Source organism: Lottia gigantea (assembly GCF_000327385.1).
Source record: "Lottia gigantea unplaced genomic scaffold LOTGIsca_161, whole genome shotgun sequence".
Classification (NCBI taxonomy): Eukaryota; Metazoa; Mollusca; class Gastropoda; family Lottiidae; genus Lottia; species Lottia gigantea.
In genome coordinates this window covers 228,770-248,751 of record NW_008707986.1, presented here as the reverse complement: position 1 = coordinate 248,751, position 19,982 = coordinate 228,770, and the positions used below count along the sequence as shown (strand labels likewise).

The 19,982-nt window shown below is 37.9% G+C and overlaps 2 protein-coding genes across 2 annotated transcripts; both read left to right on the top strand.

The window, feature by feature from the left end:
- Window positions 1-804: 804 nt before the first annotated feature.
- On the top strand, window positions 805-6,098 carry LOTGIDRAFT_173491 (hypothetical protein; the record flags this gene model as incomplete). The annotated part of the gene is made up of 5 exons (XM_009051233.1): window positions 805-814; window positions 996-1,101; window positions 3,078-3,956; window positions 4,433-4,485; window positions 5,305-6,098. 5 exons carry the CDS (start codon window positions 805-807, stop codon window positions 6,096-6,098), a joined length of 1,842 nt encoding a protein of 613 aa, XP_009049481.1.
- A 6,944-nt stretch (window positions 6,099-13,042) lies between these two features.
- Window positions 13,043-18,389, top strand: LOTGIDRAFT_173490 (hypothetical protein; the record flags this gene model as incomplete). Its single annotated transcript, XM_009051232.1, has 2 exons — window positions 13,043-13,065; window positions 17,429-18,389. The coding sequence occupies 2 exons, from the start codon at window positions 13,043-13,045 to the stop codon at window positions 18,387-18,389; spliced, it is 984 nt and encodes a 327-aa protein (XP_009049480.1).
- Between the last annotated feature and the right edge of the window lie 1,593 nt (window positions 18,390-19,982).

The following is a 19,982-nucleotide window of genomic DNA, read 5'->3' as shown; positions in this document are numbered from 1 at the left end:
TTTTGAGTTATAAATTGTCAACATGTCAGAAATGTTATTTTAAACTTATTTTTATTTATGGATCGGCTGGCCATAATTAGACGTAGAAATCTATATTCCAAAACTAATCACTTCATAGACATTATTCCCCTTTATCTTAAGCTTCTTAATAATCATGTTCAATACCTTTATTATTATAACCAAGATACAGAATTAAAAAAAAACAATATTGAATAAATACTTCTCAAGATAAAAAAAAAAGACGCTTGCTCGCTAACCTAAAGGTCGAGGGTTCATTCCTGGCATAGGTCGAGATAATACCTTCGGATTTTTCAACCTGGTTTCCCCCCTGTCAGTGAGGTAAGCGGGGCTGACATGGAAAAAGCGTCTAGTCGTTCGGATGGGACAATAAACCGAGGCCCCCTTGTGCTACAGGCGGTGCACTTTAAAGATCCCTCAACAGTTGGAAATCAAAAAAAGAGCAGACTAAAGCCGCTCTCCTGGCAAAATTACACCCTGCACGGCGTTGCCCATCTTTATTAGCGCACATGGTGCAGAAAAATGGGACGTAAAACTCCATTCAATTGATTTTATTTTCATCCTAGCTTCAGGATCTTTTTTTTTTTAATTGGAGAAGACCAAAAGAAATTGGGAAGGAAGTTAGCCCCGTAGATGAGTGATTTTGACATTGGTAATAGTGGTGAAAACAGACACCGTGATAACTCACAGGAATCTTACCAACAAAAGGGTTCGAACCCTTATCACCTAGAAGACGACAATCCAACTTGTACCGATTGACAATACGTTTTTAAAAGTTTATTCAACATGATTTCAGGTAAGGAAGATATTCACAACTAATCTTCCTCTCCACGCTCCTGAACAGCAACTTTATACCCTTTCTGTAAACTGACATTACTGTTAAGGGGCATCAAGTCGTTTGGATGGGTTCCTCGTCCTTGCAAATACTAAAGGGGTTGTTTTTTCTTTTTATGCATTCCATTTGATTTCTATTTTAGGATTAAGAAATTTAAAGATTATTCTGACTGTCGTCACTATTATTACAGTACTTGGTATTTTTTTCACTACCAATAGAGCTAATTTTTATCATCATCTACAATTAAAGTAAGTGGCACTTGAAAAATTACGAAATTCGTCGCTCACTTTTTTCGAACAAATTTTTCAGATTGTTTCCAACTTTTTTGTTTTTACATCGATTTAACTGAAATTTTAAATGCAAAGAGACTTAACTAATGTTAATAATATGGTACAGTCAAATTTTGTACTTCATTTCCACTTTTAAACAGGAAAGCGAATGAATTTCAATGTACTTCCGGTCGACTCACTTCCGATATAATTTAGAAGAATGAAAGAAAGTTAGCTGATTGACAAAATTCTTCAGCCGATTTAAAATAAAATTCAGATTTATTGAAATGACACACTTTTGTGAAACGAAAAATGGGGTCTCTGAATAATTGGACATGTATGATTTTGATGTGTATGTAAACAGCAATCGATTGCTAACAAAAACTAGGAAGCCAATTTTTGCATTTCGCTTTTGATTTTTTGCAACTTGTGTTTGAAGGTTTTATTAAGGTTAGCAAATTTTATCTCATGACCTTGACCTTAGCTATGAGTTGATAATTTGACATTTGACCTCTGACTTGTACTTCCGGTTTTATTGCTGTCTGAAAACAGCCAAATTCCCATCTTTATACTGCTGTAGCACGTGACCTAATTAACCTAGAGGGTTAATTTTTCGAATTCTTAATGTGCTTTTCATGCTCTTTGATGATATATTGTTTTTATTAAAGCAAAATTGAAATTCGTGAATTTTTCAAATTTGAGTTTTTGTTTTTACAATATATGTGTCTCTTTGGGCTTAGTGTATGTATATCTTATGATCTATTTGATGTAGAACCTAGAAATTTGGAACACAACTAGACATTTTGAATATGAATTCACCAATGACAGATGAGGTGGGCTTGGCACATCCGGGTTAAATTACTCATTTTTAGCGAGGGGCATAACTCGCAAAGGATACATTTGTTCAAAATGAAACTTTGCATACAATTACCTCATTGTCTTAGAAGTTTGGTTGTTTCAGCTTCATAATTCAAAAAAGTGAACAGGTTTTGGAAATTTAATAATTTTATTCTTGACGTCTTCTTCCGGTTTTATAACTGTCCAAAAACAGCCAAACTCGCAACTTTGGACTGCTCTAGCTCGTGACCTAATTAACTCGATTTTTGTGGATTCTTAATGTCCTCATTCCAGTGATGTATAACAATAGTTTTTAATGCAAAATTGAAATTCCCGATTTTTTTAAATTTCGGTGTCTTTTAACAATATTTTCTTTCCTTTGAACTGGGTGTATGTATATCTTAAGACCTATTTGTTGTTGAAGCTTGGAATTCGGAACACAACGAGACATTTTGAATATGAATTAACTTATGACAAAAAAGTTGAGGTGGGCATGGCACATTAGGGTTAAATTACTTATTTTTTACATTTTTATCAGGTGTATAACATACATAGAATTCATTTGTTCAAAACAAGACCTTGCTCACAATTACCTCACACTATTGGCCAGTGTGTGTAAAAAGGTCAGTTGTTTCAGCTTCGTAGTTCAAAAAAGGAACAGAGTTTAAAGTTTACATAATTTCAATTTTTGACCTTTACCTTTGATAATCTTGACCTTTGTAGGATCGAAGGTCATTGATCTTGGCTAAAGATTGATACCTTCATAATTGATCTACTGACACTTTCATATTTGATGTCTGACTTCTACTTCTGCTTTCACAACCTTCCAAAAGAGAATTTTTCTAAAATTTGTCTGCTTTATCACGTGACCTAATTGGTGAGGGTCCAATTTCTTAACAGTTGAAAATAAAGTCCGCATATGCAGAGGCCTCGTACTTATTTCCGCCTTTGCAAAATCTGTAGCATAGCATATCTTCATGAGCCCAGTCAGGTAAAAAGTTGTAGGACGTTAAGATTTTTTATATTTACCGTATAATTGTGAATATAATGCGCACTTCTCTAACCCTCAATTTTAAACCTCAATACATAAAAATATACGATATTTTGTATAGTTTCAGTTCACTACTAGCGAAGAAAGCGGAACAAAACGTGATCCATTATACAATTAAACCAGAGAAACTCATAGTTTATAATGCTTCTCGACCAAGTGGATGTCGGCGTAAATTTAATAGAGCTCATTGTTTAAAAGATCTACAGAATCAAACCGGACTGAAACAATGTGGAGATCCTGAGTGTTCTTGTTTTCCTCTAGAAGTCTTCGAGAAACCAACACCTGCTAGTTTTTTAGGAACATTCCCGCCAATAACGGAATCAATGTTACCCATCGAGAAAGAACTTCTAGACGTTGAAGTTTTGGTAGACATTAAGAAAACGTCGAGTGCTATTCTGTCAAAGTTGGTTCTAGTAAGTTCTTCAACAATGTTTAAGGTCGGTGATATCATCAACGTACGAGTTGATGTAAAGGACGGAACCGGACGACAGCGGACCGTCGGTGCCGATTTCGTTCAAGTTTGGATGAAATCAGCTAAAGGTCCTAGGCGGGCAAGTAGTGCGGAAGTGGTAGATCTAAAAAACGGAAGTTATGTTGCTACATTAAGAGCATTATGGGAAGGAGATTCAATAATCGTGGGAGCATTGCCCTTTACAAGGGAGGCAAGCGCTTTCAATTTTCAATTAGGACGAGAATACAGATCTATCAATTTATATGTTGGTCATTTTAAAAAGGCGAAACTGAAGGAATTTACTCTCTGTTCCATGTTTTCTGTTATCCCTGGATATAAACTTATCTGTAATTTAACAGAGACGAATTACGGTTATGGGTGGTATTGTGGAAAACCTTTTAATGGTAACCTGACGTGTAATGATTTTGTTTTCGCAAAATATTACGAAGATGTTTATATTCCACTCACTCTAGCTCTATACAACGTTTTTGAAAGGTTAATAATTAGTTGATTTATTTTGTTGTTGTTGATAATCACTGTTTTCCCTATTATGGAAACATATTAATTGTATTTTTAGTCTTTATGGCTATTGACATCAGGCCCGTAGCCAGACATGGTTGTCCGTAGGGGAAATAATTTATCCAAGGTGGCAATGGTGTATGGTGATTAGTTGCAGTAATCGAATTGGTTGGTTGTCAAAATATTTTCAAGGGATGGGAGGGGTGTGTATTGCTTAGAAACATCAGCACAATTTTCTTCCCGTTCCATTTTTGTAGAATTCTGCCCCGTCAAATAAGCAATCAGAGACTTTAAAGAAACAGATGTTTTAGACTACGGCTGTGCTAACCTAATATCAAAATTAATATGGGACGTTATACAAAATAGTACAAGTTGATTTCTTATTGAAAAATTCCATGATATTGTGAATACTTTTATATAAGGAATTTAAGATATCTTATTTTATTTTTCAGACATGATAGAAAAATCATGATTTCAACCCAAATCAAATTAAAAATAGAATCAGGTAATTATGGAAATAACCCCATACTCTATTCGACTGTTAAGTAGAGCCCAGACTTTCTTTTTCATGTGTGGCGGTTTTCTTGGGGGAAAAACATCTTCTACATGATGTTCAATATTAATACTTTAATGTCTCATCTACGCGTTTAATGCACTGTAATGGCGCCCAAACAAAAGTGGCGGACGGGAATCACATGATCAGATTAGAGGGAGTTTAAGTAAAAGTAGGTAATAATGAAAGATATGAGATAACAGAAGATGTAATTATGGATTGTATAATCAAGTAAGTAAAAGAATAAAAAGAGGTTAACACATGATGTATGTCAAAACACCAAGGATTCTTCTAATACACATTTCGACATCGACTTCGCGACGTTTGTGACTTTGGCGTAGACATCGTCCATTAATGTCAAGCTGGCGAAGACAACTTACGCCAATATGGCAACGTCATCTAACGTCACGATGGCGGCGTCATCAGCTAATGTCACGATGGCGACGTCATCAGCTAACGTCAATATGGTGACGTCAACTTAAGTAACGTCAATATGGCGACTTCAACTAACATCATGGTGGTGACGTAAATTAACGCCATTTTGGCGACGTCATCTAACATCATGGTGGCCATGTTAAGTGTTGTCAAGATTTCACTGTAATTTGACGTTGTCAAATCTTTTAACATTAAAAAAAAAACGATTGTAAAACATAATTAGCAAGCTGCCATTTATTTATCAGTGTACTCTGTGATAGACGACATCTGAGGTTTACGATTATTATTATTATGTATCTGTAGATAAATCTTTCATGCTTCCATCTTTATTTTCAGGTCGTACATCCCAGCCCCAGCCAAACAAGATTGATTGTACCAAGTTATCCCGTCGTGAGACCTGGAACATGATACAACCCACTGGATATTTCAACGGAACAGTGTGGGAACATATAAAATGCCACAATCCTGTGAATCAGAGGAACTTTTTAAATTGTTTTAAGAACACAACTCTGATAGTGTTTGGGGATTCGACCGTTCGTCAATACTATGACCATATACGCAATGTCTTTATATGTAAGCAGACTACAGAGAAGTGGACGAAACGGAAGTGGTATAAGGCATCCCATTGTCAGGTTCCTCGGTATAATTTTAGTCTCACATGGGCAGTTCAAGAACTTCCCTTTGAAGAAGCTTTGAAAGCACCAGATGGAAAAACAAAGTCGAAACCGGCATCTGTTCTGTTGGACGAGGCATCGAGTTCTGGACGTATCGTTTTCGTCATTCACTACTACGTTCATTTTATGCGAATGCATTATTCATCTTTTATTGAGAGGATTCGATCTCTAAAAACACCAATCCGAAACGCCTTAAAGAGAAATAAGAACATACATATAGCAATCAAATCACCGCACGTGTTTTATATAACGAGGTGTCCAACACATTTCAGTATATATCACGGCAAACTTTACATGGATATATTGAAAACAGAACTGGCCGAATTTCATGATAAAGTATGGTTTTTAAATTTCTGGGACATGAGTACAGCGTTCGAAAATGACAAAATGCATCCGCCCAATGATTTTGTGTGGCAAAATTTGCGGTTGTTGGCAGGTTATGTGTGTAATAAATAAGTTCGACATTTTGGGTGGTGGATTTGGTTTTAAATATATGTAAATAGCCTTCAGAAGTACTAGAAATGTACAAAAATCTCATAATTCTTTTAAAAAGATTTCAAACTAGGAATTTCACTTTTTATTTCTATATATGGCATATATAGCTTAGCTACAAAATTCCCGTTTCTTGATCAAACAGATGGCGAATTGGTCTCATTAGCATAACTGGTGTGTAAACGTAATTCATCATTATTTTTGGATCCGATCTTTAAAAAAAACAATCCGAAACGCCTTAGAGAATTAAAAGATATATATTGCAATCAAATCAACGCATATATTTTACTTTTAATTTATCATTAGTCCCCAAGGACAGGGCCCGGTTCTCAAAAACTCGTACGACTTAAGACTAACCTTACGATTGCAGAATTGTAGAAAAATAAAGAAGATGTTTTCGTCAAAGAGGTTAGCCTATTGAAAATATATCTTTATATATATGGTAAAAGGGAAATCTTCATCCTCATTAACAGCGGACAATAACGCTAAATTTTAGAATAAAGCTATAGAAAGTAGTCTATAGGCAAGACCGTTTTCCAAGGGACGATTTTTACGGGCGAGGCAAAATTGTTCATTGCAATTCATTGACCACTTGTAAGTTTACACCAGAATTAGTCGTAAACTTACGATAATTTTGATCTTACGATTGTTGAGGATCCGTAGCATGTCAGCCCATTTCTGGTTGATACTAGAAGATACGATACTGCAGAATTCCGAAAAGGAGTATTCTTAGTCTCGATATCCTCCAGGCCCAGACTTTCCTTAGCACAACGGTCTGATCATTGCCAGGAATGGAGACGTGCAATGGGACTCATACTAGTTTGATCTTGTGGTTGTTGTTGGTTTTGGTACTTGTGGATCATTCTTCATATTTCGGCGATAACTTCTGACCTGCTATTAGAAGAGGTGAGGTAAAATTGCGGCATGCTCCGTGTAGTTGACGGATAACCATGTTACCGCGTCCCTGATGGCAAGAAGCTCTGCTGTGAGCATGCAAAAGTGCAGGGGGGTCTGTTTACCAACGCGGATGCCTTTTGCTGGAATACGCAAACCGAAACCTGCTGCAGTACTACTTTTGGAACCATCGCTGTAGATCTTCTTTTTTTTCTTTTAGCACTCGGATATACAGGGATACAGGGATTACACCATCACAGATGGTCCCTTGTTGCTACGGTCCCCTATTTGCAAAGTTAAGATTTTAAAAGTTCTATAAAAGATGGTGCGTCCTAACCTTGTGAATGTAACAATCTGACCGTATCAAATTTTTGGATGTTTAAAACTAATCGAAATTAGGAGAGCAAATCATCACTGTGCTTTGAGCCTGGTATTTTTTGGTACAAAATTGGGTGAAATGCAAGTTGACGGATGGGTGGCCGAGGACGGAGTATTAATTACGGACGTCCGATGGCTTAGCCGTACAGTACGTAGTGCATACTCAGGATCTCACAGGGCTGCGCAACGGATATGGGGTACAAATTGGTGAGATGTGCATGGTATTGAGGGACTTACTGGGTAGGAAGCAAGGTAAAGGAAAGGGTGTCCAGTGGGTGTTTTGTGCAACTATAAATGGAGCACAATTTAAATTTCATCTCGGTCTATAGCCCCGATCTCACATAGGCATATTCAAGGACGTGTAAAGAGCGGATGTCCAAATGAGACGATCCGTGTTGTATCCGAGAGAATCCCCACAACGTCCCTCGACATAGCGTGGGATACGCATTTGATCCGTACTGATACATGGATTTTGGCGGAAATTTAAAACATCCGTCAATTCTTTCAGGATAGAAGTCATACGTAGATCCTCATTGCCGTAGAAGCATACTTGGCATACGTGAAAGCATACTTGCCATACGTAACACACACCTCGATAATACCTCGTATCCGTGCTTCCCAAACAGTCATCGGATCATTCACGGAAGCGAAGTACAATTGCAGGGATGGTTTCGTTAGAGTCTCCGTAGTAGCTAATACAGCATGGACAGCTGCGACGTATTTGGATCGTATGTCACGTAAGAACGGCGTATGCTTGCGTGACGTGTTGGTCATGATAGTGCGGTTGAGTGGTTATTATAACACGAATTGTGCAATTCATTAACGATTTGACAGCCCACGAAGAAACTGTGGAATCTTCTGAAAGTGACAATTAAAGTTCGGTGCCTCGGACTATGTTTTGTGTGTTGTAAGCTACACGAAGGTGTCCCCAAAGCAGACTACTGTAAACGAACTGGTTCCAACTGCAAGCTTTCGACACTTCCGAACATGCCGTCGTACAGTCAACAACGTGGCATGATACTGTGACCATCTTCTCTTCCATGTTTATAGATGTAAAATAAATTATTTCAAAGTCCTACATTCCAATCACCAGTACACAGAAACATCGCCTAGAATTTTTACCATGCCAATGAAAAAGAAACCTGCCATCTCTAGAGGCTGCCTGTGCAGCAATTGTACCTGGTGAAGATGTCAATCCACAGAGCAAGCCTGCAAGTTCGTCAGAAGATGATGGGGTCTCACTTGCTGCTACTGTTGCTGAAGTCGGAGGTTCCAGACCAAGTACTAGTGCCCGTCCACAGCATCCAACGTCTGCCAGCAAGTTCCAGTCCAGGCCAACATCAACACCATCTCCATCTCCAGCTGTCCAAGAAGACACACCATCTGGGGAAGACCAACCCACTGCTGCTTGTCCTGATGCGGCGTCTGGGAAGAAGAGACTGAGAAAGGCTGAGAAGCTGCACCTGCCTCAGACGGATGAGCAACTAGTAGCAGATTGGTATCAGGAGCACACCATCTTATACGACCGCACAAGGAGGGACTACAAAGATGTCCACCAAAAGAGCTGCCTCCTCCAAGACATGGCAGTCAAGCTATCTGTCCCTTGCACTGGCCCGCAGTAGAAGACCTGGCTAGAGTCCATGAGAAACAGTGATGGGAAGCTCCTCAAGTCCGGCCTTTCCGGAAAAAGAATCCGACGGAAAAGGAGGAGTGGATCATCAGGAACTTTTCTTCTTTCTTGAACACCGCATCAAGCGGGTCCCATTCCGTCAGGCCGTGAGTTTGAAATCCAAGTTGAAGAAGCAACCTCCAGTACCGGATCTGTGTGATGACAGTGCAAGTGGACTCTGGTCGTGAACAGCTAGAAGGCAAGTCCATCAAAAGAAAGAGGAAGAACACATCAACAGCAGTGATGGACCTGGTAGTCTCAGCCCAACACAAGGCAGCAGAATTGGAGGACAAAATGAAAAGCCTGCAACAGACAGCAGACCCTCACACGGAGTCCGGAAATGGGTCGAGTATATGTACTTTGAGAGCCTACAGCTGGACCACGACAGGATGAGGATGTCCAGGGCATCACGCTTCTGCACCAAGTGAAGTCAAAGGCAAGGGCACAAATACAGCAGCAGTGGCAGTACGGTTGCTGCAGCACTGTCACAATTGCGAATGTGCGTCCGCCTCATCCAGCTGCAAGTTACCAGGGACAACCAACTCCAGGGCTGTCCACATGGTACCCACAGTCTGTACCTAATCTGCAACTGCAGCATCATCAACCACCGTAGGTCGCCTCCAGCATCTCCAACCCAGACAAGGTGCACCCTTCAACGCCCTTCAAGATGAGTACCTACTTGTCATCACTCACCAGCCCGAACGTTTTGTTTGTGCAATCTCCACAGTTTCCGCAGAAGTAAATGATGAACTTTAGTTTTTATTTTGGCCCATTGTTTTGGACATTTGCTGTTCTAATTGTGGCCATTTTTGTTCAATTGTAATGTTATTAATGAAGCCAATTTTTGTTGCCATTTTATATTGTTATAGTGGCCTATTGTTGTTGCACTATTTTGTTGTTATTGACACCTGTTGAAGTTTTTGGTTTGCTTTAATAATTAAAGTTATGAAACTTGACTTGTTTTCATTTAAATTTTTTAATTTACAAAACCTGGCAGTATTTATTAGTAATACAATACAATTTATGAAATATTACAGTTGACAATTTTGAGGACTTGGGCGAATGTGCGACAGCTGCAGGATCAAGTTATCAATTCTTCAGATCATGTCGTCTGGCCATGGCACACTTCCAGCTTCTGAGTTGATGTAGTCTACCAGGTGCAGGCGCTGCAGCTTTGCATTCTGCGTAGCATAGGTCCCTCTGTTCATACTTGGTATGTCTGGCACTTCCCCATTGTCCCTCCAAAGTCCTGGTATCATCTGGTAGGTATCTCGATCTTCCTGGTCTACCAATATATTCTGGCTGCAGGATACCTCAGTCTCATCATATTGTGGAGGCAGCAACAGGCAATGACGACGGATTCCACTGTCTTTGTCTTCTGTGGCATAGTAGTCAATAAACATATGAATCTTGCTGCCAGGATGCCAAAAGCATTTTCCACCACTCTTCTGGCTCTTGACAATCTGCAGTGATACAGCCTTTGCTCTCTCGTCATGTTCCTCAGGGGCAGAGGTTTCATGAGCCAGCTTCTTAAGGGGAAAGCATCATCTCCCAGTATGAAGAAAGATACTGGTGTGTCTTGACTAGGCAGAGGTTCAGGACGAGGCATACCGATTGTGCCATCTTCCAAAGCTCCCCCCACCATCAGAGCCAGCACCATTTGTACCACACTCGACATGCAGGAACTTGTAGTCTGCATCAACCAGAACCATCAAAACTACTATGCTTGCCATCAATGGCAGGTGTTGTTGGGCAGCTGATGACATCTTCTGCATATGCCTCAATGGTGGCCTCACAGACGTCAGTAACTATTCTGCAGATGGTATTGCTTGCCACTCTAAAGCCATACATGAGAGACTTGTAGCTGTTCCCAGTGGCCAGATATCTAAGGGTGATGGCGAGCTTCAATCCAGGGTCCAAAGCCTTCCTTCAGAATTTGTCTTCTTTGTGTATCTTGGGGCCAACTTTTTCCAGCATCTCTGTAAACATTTCAGATTCAAATCTCAGGAAGTTCCTGTAGTGAGGTTGATCTTCTCACTCAAATTCATATTGCCCCATCTCTGGAGTTCTCACTAGCCAAGATCTAACCCAAAATCTCCTCTTGGCGATTCTTCTCTCGTTGGTGGTATTTCTTTTTCTTCTTTCATCCCTTCTCTGTCTTCTCTCTAGCTCTGTTATTTCTTTTTCTACAGCTGCAAGAGCTGATGTGTACAATAAGATCCATACTACTTTTGGCAATCTGCAACATTAGTCTTTGGTCTGGTCTGATATACACACACATGTTGACTGTTTGGTAGGCAGGCAGACATAGCCTGAGATGACATTTAAATGTGTGCTCCTTTTATATTTGCACAAAAAACCGTCAGGACACCCTTTGTATTTCATTACCGTAGCTGCCTTGCATTTTGCCTGCTCAATACGTATTGCATACCTCGCAGCCTCCGAGTCAACCTTCATTACCGTGGAGCTTCCCTGACTCATCCGTTGCGCAGCCCTGTAAGATGGGGGCTTATGCCTGCCTAACCAAACAGTCAACATGTTAACATCGTTAATGAATTGCACCAATTAAAATTCCTTTTATAATAAACACTCAGCCGCACTAACATGACCCCTAGCATTGTCCAACACGCTACGCTCACGCCAGTATACGCTGTTCATCCGTGACACACGGCTCAAATACGTTGCAGCCGTCCATGATCATAGTAGCACACGGGACTCTAACATAGCGTCCCTGCATTTGTACGTCGCTCCCGTGAATGATCCGATGACTGTTTGGGAAGCACGGATACGAGGTATTATCGAGGTGTGTGTTACGTATGGCAAGTATGCTTTCACGTATGCCAAGTATGATTTTATGGCAATGAAGATTTTTCTGCGTATGACTTCTATCCTGTAAAAATTGACGGATGTTTTAAACATGTTTGAAATTATGCCAAAATCCACGTATCAGTACGGATCAAGTACGTATCGCACGCATGTCGAGGGACGTTGTGGGGATGCTGTAGAATACAACACGGATCGTCTTATATGGTCACCCACGCTTCATACGGCCTTGAATTCGCCTATGTGAGATCGGGGCTTTTAGAGACATGATGTTTTATGTTTTATTATTTTTTTTTGTCTCTTGAGTGCATTCTTTGATCTTTTTTTTCACTCATTGTTATCATTATTTATTTGATCTTAACAATATATATAAGATGGTAAAATACATTAAGATTATTAAGATAATAGGTTGTACAAAGGGGGAGTATCACAGTAAATGTATTTGTGAATTAACAAATAATATATAAAAAGGTTAAAAACACAGAATATATATTACTATATAAATATACATGTATAAAACAATAACATCACAGAATAAAGGCAATTATGAATCATAGTAACTTAGGTGGGTAAAGTATCACAGGTAAATTTATTGGGTAAAAACAGATATAAAGCTAAAAAAAAATTAAAACAGGTAAAACATAACAAAAATACATATTTAAAATTTTTCAGTATCACCATGTTCCATAATACATTATGGGCTATTCTGTGATCTAAATTAATCATTTTAAGTGTTTTAAAGTTCTTAAAAATATTAGCCCATGTAACTGACCAATTTACTTCAATATTCTGTTTCTCCCAGTGTTTAACACCTGTAGAAATAACATCTTTAAGTTTAAATAATATTTTGTAGCAGAATTTGGAAGTCAAATGATCATATGGAACTTTGTTACCATCAATATTAAAAACATTTTCACCAGTAGGGACTATAAAGGAGCAAGAATTAATAATATCTACCCATTTTTCGGGTACTGACTCTTTAATATGATTGTAAGTAATATGAAAAATAGAATTTAAAACATTAAAATAAATAGGCTTTAAAATATCACTAAAACAAATAAAAAACTCAGCTGTCAAGCCGTCAACTCCTGGGCTTTTACCTCTTGACATTGAGTTTAAAGCATTAAAAATTTCTTCTATTAAAATGGGGGAGTCTAAAAATTCTTGGTCAGTATTCGATAATGACGTTTTTATATTATTACACACTTCTTCTATATAATTAAAATCATCCTCCTTTTCTTTAGAGTAAAGGTTTGAGTAAAAATTAGAAGATTCATATAAAATATCTTGTGTGCTGTTTAAAATATGCCCATTGTTGTCTTCTAATTTTTTAATCAAGTTACTATTTTGTCTCTGTTTCTCTAGATTTAAAAAATAAGAAGTGCATCTGTCACCATCTGTGGAGTATTGAAATTTGCTCCTTAAGATGGCCCCTGAGCACTTAACATTTTCCATCTCTTGTAATTTGATCAATGTTCTTTTATCAATGTTAAGTCAGAGGCCACTTGTTGGGAAAGCCTCTTGTATTCCCCTGAGATCCTGTTTTGGAGGGACCTGAACTCCTCTTTTTCTTTCCTTTTCTTTTTCTTCGAGAAAAACTTTTAATTTTATATTTGAGGTTGTCCCACCAAACTAGGATCTCGTTGGAATACACGGGGCTTTTCCTTGTATTTTTAATAATATCCTTAATACATTGAATATAGTTACTATCTTTAAGTAATAAATTGTTAAAAATATATACACCCGGACCCCTCTCGCATTCATTAAAATCAATTGAAATTGAAACTGTTTTATGATCAGATAGAGTTGTATGTGTGATAAAAACTTAAAACATGATGAATAAAATTGCGGGGTATAAAAATATAGTCTAATCTACTTGCTTTTAAAACGTTATTTAAAAAATTAGTGTACTTAACTTTATCTGGGTTCCGGTATCTAAAAATGTCACATAGATTATTGCGGGTTATAAAACTATTAAAAATATGTACACTTTGTTTACTAGAGGCCATGCCTTTGGCCCCATCCATCTTGTAATATGTCCCAGAATTGCAGGTAAAACTCTTTCGGAATTCCATCAACCCCGGGGGATTTGTTGTTTTGGAATTCCGAAAGAGCTTTATGAATTTCAGATTTTGTTATGAGAATTTGAGAGATTGGATTTGTTTTCATAATCCTCAATTACCCTATCAGAAATCGGGTCCTCAGTGTAAGGTCCATTTAAAAGCTCTAGACGATGTTGAGGATGTCTTCCTGGGAAGATTTAATTTTCCCAGTTTTAAGTTTCCGTATCTCCTTTCTTGTCGAATTATCCAATTCTGCGTTTAGAAATATTCCGAGATTTTCAATGTCGGAATCCTCTAAAGGCAGCTTGGATCGTATCAGAATGCCTTCATTAATTTTATTTTCTTTTTTTTCGGGTTTGAATACAGTAATTCCAGACAGGTTTTATTTTGTTGGTTTAAAGTAAGGCATGTTTCAATTTCGTTTATTTCATTTTGTATGTTTTCAATTTCAGCTTTGATGGTTCTAGTTCTGGTTTTTTAGTAGCGGGTCGAAATAGTTTTAATTTTGGCTTTACCTTCCTCCCACCAAGAGGTTAGGTCTTCATAGTTGGGTTTATTACTCTTCCAATTAGACCAGTTTTATCAGTAATGATTCCAACTTCTCGTAAGCATGCAAAATCGTTTAATTTGAAGAAATCTAAAATTTGACGTTTTTTCGTCTCAAAGCCGGATTGAATGGTTAAAGTTGATATTATCATGATATGAATTTGGTAAGGGTTGAAAATTTGATTTCAAATAGTGAATAAGTAAGATGATATTTAAGCCAAAATTAGTTTTTGACACTTCTATTATGTGATAACGATCTCTTCCGGTCTTTTTGATTTTTACCGGCATCGTAACTACTGGCCCTAGAGTCCTGACTACCCACAGTTCTATCTCGTGAGATAGATCTCTGGACAGTCTTTCTATGTTCTTCCAATCTGTTTTTCTTTTCTTGGTTATCTTCATATGGACTTGTAGTTGGTCTTTTCGACGAAGATTTTGCAGGGGTTTGTTTAGGGTATCTGGCATCGGATTAATAGACTTTTGAAGTCCTTCCGCATCAGTCCGGAGTTATAGTCATCGATGTTGAGCTCGTCCCAACCTGTGGGAGTTCAACCTCGATGTCTGGGACGGGAGTTGAGGTTGCCAGTTCCGATTCAGAATTCTTCTGCTCCTCGTAGGCACTTCTGATACTCTGTGTTTCTGCTAATAGAGCACCAGTCCTATCAATTATTTGGTGGCTTTCCGGACAATGGTCTTGAACTTTGCCCGTACTATAATAGCTATTTCCGGTTTGTTGTATATGGCTAGCTAGCCTCTGTAGACTGGACAAATTCTATCTGTGCAATCCTCTTCAGTTGTGTGTGCAATATATATAAAAATGTGCAGATCTTGTAATTTGATACCTGTCCTATATCGTGGGTGACCGCTTGAAACCTCGTATATGCCATATTTGGTCATTTTCACTTTTTGGTACCGTTCGAAAGCTCTTAAAGCGCGCATCTTCTGAAAGGACACTCATATCTCTAACTCGATTGTAAATAACCTAAAAATACTGAATAATTAACACGGATATTAAAATGTTATACGAGGTTTTAATTCTTTTATTGTGTGTGAATGAAAATAAGAAAACCTCGTATACTGTTATACGAGTTTTTGATTGAATAAACAGAGTTTTCTTACTTTTACTATATTATTACACGAGGTTTAAATTCCCAAGGTCAGAACGACACTGTCGATGGAGCCTGTTGAAACGACGTCAAACTTAAGACTTTCGACTTGTTTACAACAATGTCATAACAAGCGTCCATAAACTAACCAGAAACAAGCAAAGAAAACGTGAAACGACCAGGAAACGACCTCAAACTATTTTGGTATATTTCTATTTTTGTTTTGCCGTTCGGATCGTTTGTACTTGGGTTTTTGTTATTCTAATCATGCTAATCATTTTAAGAAAATGTCCATTTTATTTGTGGTTCACTGTATTGACCTACATATTTCATATTTCTCAGTTGAGTGCATTTTTTCCGTGATATAACGCACATAACCCACACCTATTTCAGTTTCATGTATAACTAATTGATATATTTATTATGATGTTTCTGTTTAAAGCCGAATAATATCACATGTATGGAATATCATTGATCATTATGAGCACAATACTTTTAACCTCAGTACCAATTATACTATACAGTGTTGTCTTGAAGTTTAAAGATACTCTATGATACATAAAGTTTATAAAAAGTCAACAAATATACTAGAGATGATACTTAGCAAAAATTTTGAGTGGTAACCCTTTTCCCCTAAATTACTTCAAAAACAGCTTACCCATATGTTATAAAGAAGAACAACAAAATAATAATTCATATGAGGGTATTCAAAAATATCAAGAATGGGTCACTTTAATTTTTCATGATTTTCAGAGTCATAAAGTGCACTTCTAAAAAATGCATAAGCCTATATTTTGAAAATTTTTTACTCGTTTGGTCTAATTAGCTTGCTTAGCATTTATGGCAAGATAGTTTCTACTAGCTTCTTGGTCGTTTCTGCTAGATTCTTGGTCGTTTCGGCTAGTTTCCTGTTAGCTTCCGGGTCATTGCAGCTAGTTTCTCTACTAGTTTTCTGGTCGTTTGTACTAGCTTCCTGGTCGTTTCGGCTAGTTTCCTGCTCGTTTCTGCTATCTTGCGGGTCATTGCGGCTAGTTTTCTGGTCGTCTGCTAATTTTCTGATCGTTTCTACTAGCTTTCTGGTCGTTTCTACAAGATTCCTGGTGGTTTTTTTGCTCGGTCCATGTTATAATGAATTTAAAGTGACCTTATTTACATTCACTTTCATTGTGATTTCATTTATCCATAGCAGTTTTTAGAATAACGGCCTGGAAAATCAAAACTTTTGAAATACAATTTTGTTTAATTTTCGGGGAAGCGGATCACCGATTTTATTTCTGAAAACTGATACGGATAGATGTGCTTTATCAAAACTAGTGTTGGACACGATGCGTCACTGAGGCCATCTCAATTTAACAAAAAAACATTGTTACTTTATTTTTCCAATTACAACAACTTTTTTTCTTGAAGATAACACTATGATTAAGAAAAAAATATATAGCAGAGGTATGCTAATGGTCAGTTTAGCTGCAGCAAGATCAAGATCTTCATCCAGCCTCTTCATCCAGCACATCAAAACAAAAACTGTCCACAAAACAGGGAACTAAACTACACCTTTCTGATTGTAACAATGTATCCCATGCCACACCCGAAGAATTCTCACAAAAAGCTGATGTTCATATCGCCTTTCAAGGAGACAGATCACACGCAACTACAATTTCTACTAATCGAAACCTTCAGGGAGCCCAATCACCACAACCAGCTGATGCTCATATTGTTTTTCAAAGTGAAACATTGCTCCCAACTCTTTCTACGGACCGAACCGTTCAGGATACCGAATTACCGCAAACCACTGACACCCATATTGTTTTTTTAAAGGGAAACACTGCTCCGTACACCATCCTCGGACCGAATCTTTCAGGGTACCGAATCATCTCAAGCCACTGATGCTTATCTTTCCTTTCGATGGGACACACCACACGCAAATACTCCCTCTTCTTACCAAATACAACATGGTGCCGATTCATCACAATCAACCGATACTTATTTTAACTGCCCAAGCGACACGCCACACGAAACTATATCTACTTACCTTCATGGCGCAGCTCCATTTACTGACCGACCACTTAAGGGTGCCGACTCATCAGAAACAGCTGCTTCTCATATCGCCTTTCCAAGGGACACGCCACAGGAAACTATCTCTACTTACCAAACATTTCATGGTGCATCGCCATTAACTTACCGATCACTTCAGGGCGCCAAATCATCAGAAACGGATGATGCTAATCTTGTCTTTCCAAGGGACACACCACACGAATCTTCTATCTCTACTTATAGAACGCTGCATGGTGCAGCATCAACACAAACAGCTAATATTAATCTTGTAAATACGATGGCTACTTACCAAAACCATTCAAACACTTACCTGGTAAAAGCTGGATATTATGCTCCGACTAAGATTTCTTGTTCCGAACCTACTATATATGAACAATCAACTGGAAAACACTTTATAGGAGAATGTTTATTTCAAGAACTGAATGATGATGTGATGCCTGGCCTAGGTAACCAAGAAGTCGTCGATCTACTATCGGATGTTATTTTTAGAGACCTATTCATCTTAAAGAAATGGACTGTTCAGCTGAAACACTGTTACAAGTATCAACAATTGAAAATTGAAGATACATCAAACAAACACGTTGTTCAGGATGTTGTCCAAGATATTGTCCAAGATATTGTTCAACAAGATGAACATCGATCTAACGAAAACACAACTGTGGATCAAGATGAAATTGTTGATAAAACTACAAGAAAAAGAAATATAGTCAGCAGTAAAGAATAGTGGATCACCGTAAAAAATAAACGCCTTAGGATGGAGGGTAAGAGTTTTGGGTGCAAGATGTAACTCTAAAACACGCCAAGCCTCAAAGAAACGACATTGCAACGAATTAGAATATGGTGACAGACGGGAAGTTCATGCTGCTTTCTGAGTAATACTTGAGTAATAGTCAGCCTGATATTAACATAGTTTCCCTTCATATACTCCCGGAGGACATCACAGCTTCTTATTGGTGTTTCCGATGAACCTGAACCTGACCTTGCAAATAGATATGCATTCTCAGCGCCTATTCCGCCTTCCATTCGGTTTTTGATCAATAATTCAATGATTTGTTTGTTTTCTTTGGTCAAAGTACAGCCACCCTTCTTCCTCTTTTGCCTCTTATTTCGACACTGTACATGAAATTGCATAATTTAAGTTCTAGTTATGAAAGAGAATTTTTCACTTCAGATGCCATCGTGTTTTGTTTGTTGCTGAAACCATCAAGAAATTGTTGTAAAAGAAGTAGCTATGTTTCCCCTCCTCTTAGTCTATTGAAAAGGACTCACTGAACAAGTAAGGTCCTACCAAAGTTTATCCATATTGTGGAATTTGCGTGAGTTTCTTATTGTCTTTTTTCAAATTCTGCCTTTGCTTTCAGATAATTATTCAGTATTTGCAGGTCTTCTGTATGTGGTAATCAATTTGGTTTAGTGAATTAAGCTTTGTCAAGGGTTTCCCTTGCCAACACAGACACTTCAATATTCCATTCAGCATTACACAAGTCCAGAAAATCTAAGGCATCTTTCTTTAATGACTGTCTCCAGCAATGATTGCTTCCGCTTTCAAATTCTCGGTACATTTTTTAAGTGATCTACCAAGTGTAGGTGCAAAAAATAGTGTTTTGAAAGACACGCTTTCTTCACAAAATTGGGCAACTTCTTTGGTAGCTTCCAAGATATTATGAAAAAACGTTGACTTGATATTAAGCCACTTGTATTAAGCAGCCAATCAATGGAATGCTCAAAAGTGGCTGCTTACTAAGGGGTGGTGCTTAATAGAGGTATGGTTTACCCAGCTAAGAATGACAGGTTGATATTTTGAGATAACATTTAATAATAACAATAACAATACATGTATAACAATAGAAATGGACTTAACGATGTTCAACATTAAAATAATCTTTTAGACATGTCTGTTTAACACTTTTGATTTTCTTGTTGCTAATTTTTCCCTGAATTATCAGATCGCACTGCATATTCATATAATCTTCAATGGTGTGTGAAATTTGGTTGAAAGTTGCATGGGAAGTATTTTTGGTGGCCGTTCATTAAAGGGTGGTGCTGAATACAGGTGACCGTTAGACCAAGTTAGTATATATCTTTTTCCTAACAACTAGAAGTAATCTGGCCAGTTCTCTCATCTTTTGTCTTACATATTGGAATTGTTGTTTATTTTGGGCACATTTTCTAAATAGTTTGATACCATAAGCATCAATTGTAGCATCGTTTCTAGCTGCAAGACTAATCTCATCAAGAGAGAGTTTATCAAAAATCTTCTCTCTAAAGTGAAGAGTGGTATGTTTGGAAACAGGTAGTAAAGCAGCACTTGCCCTTT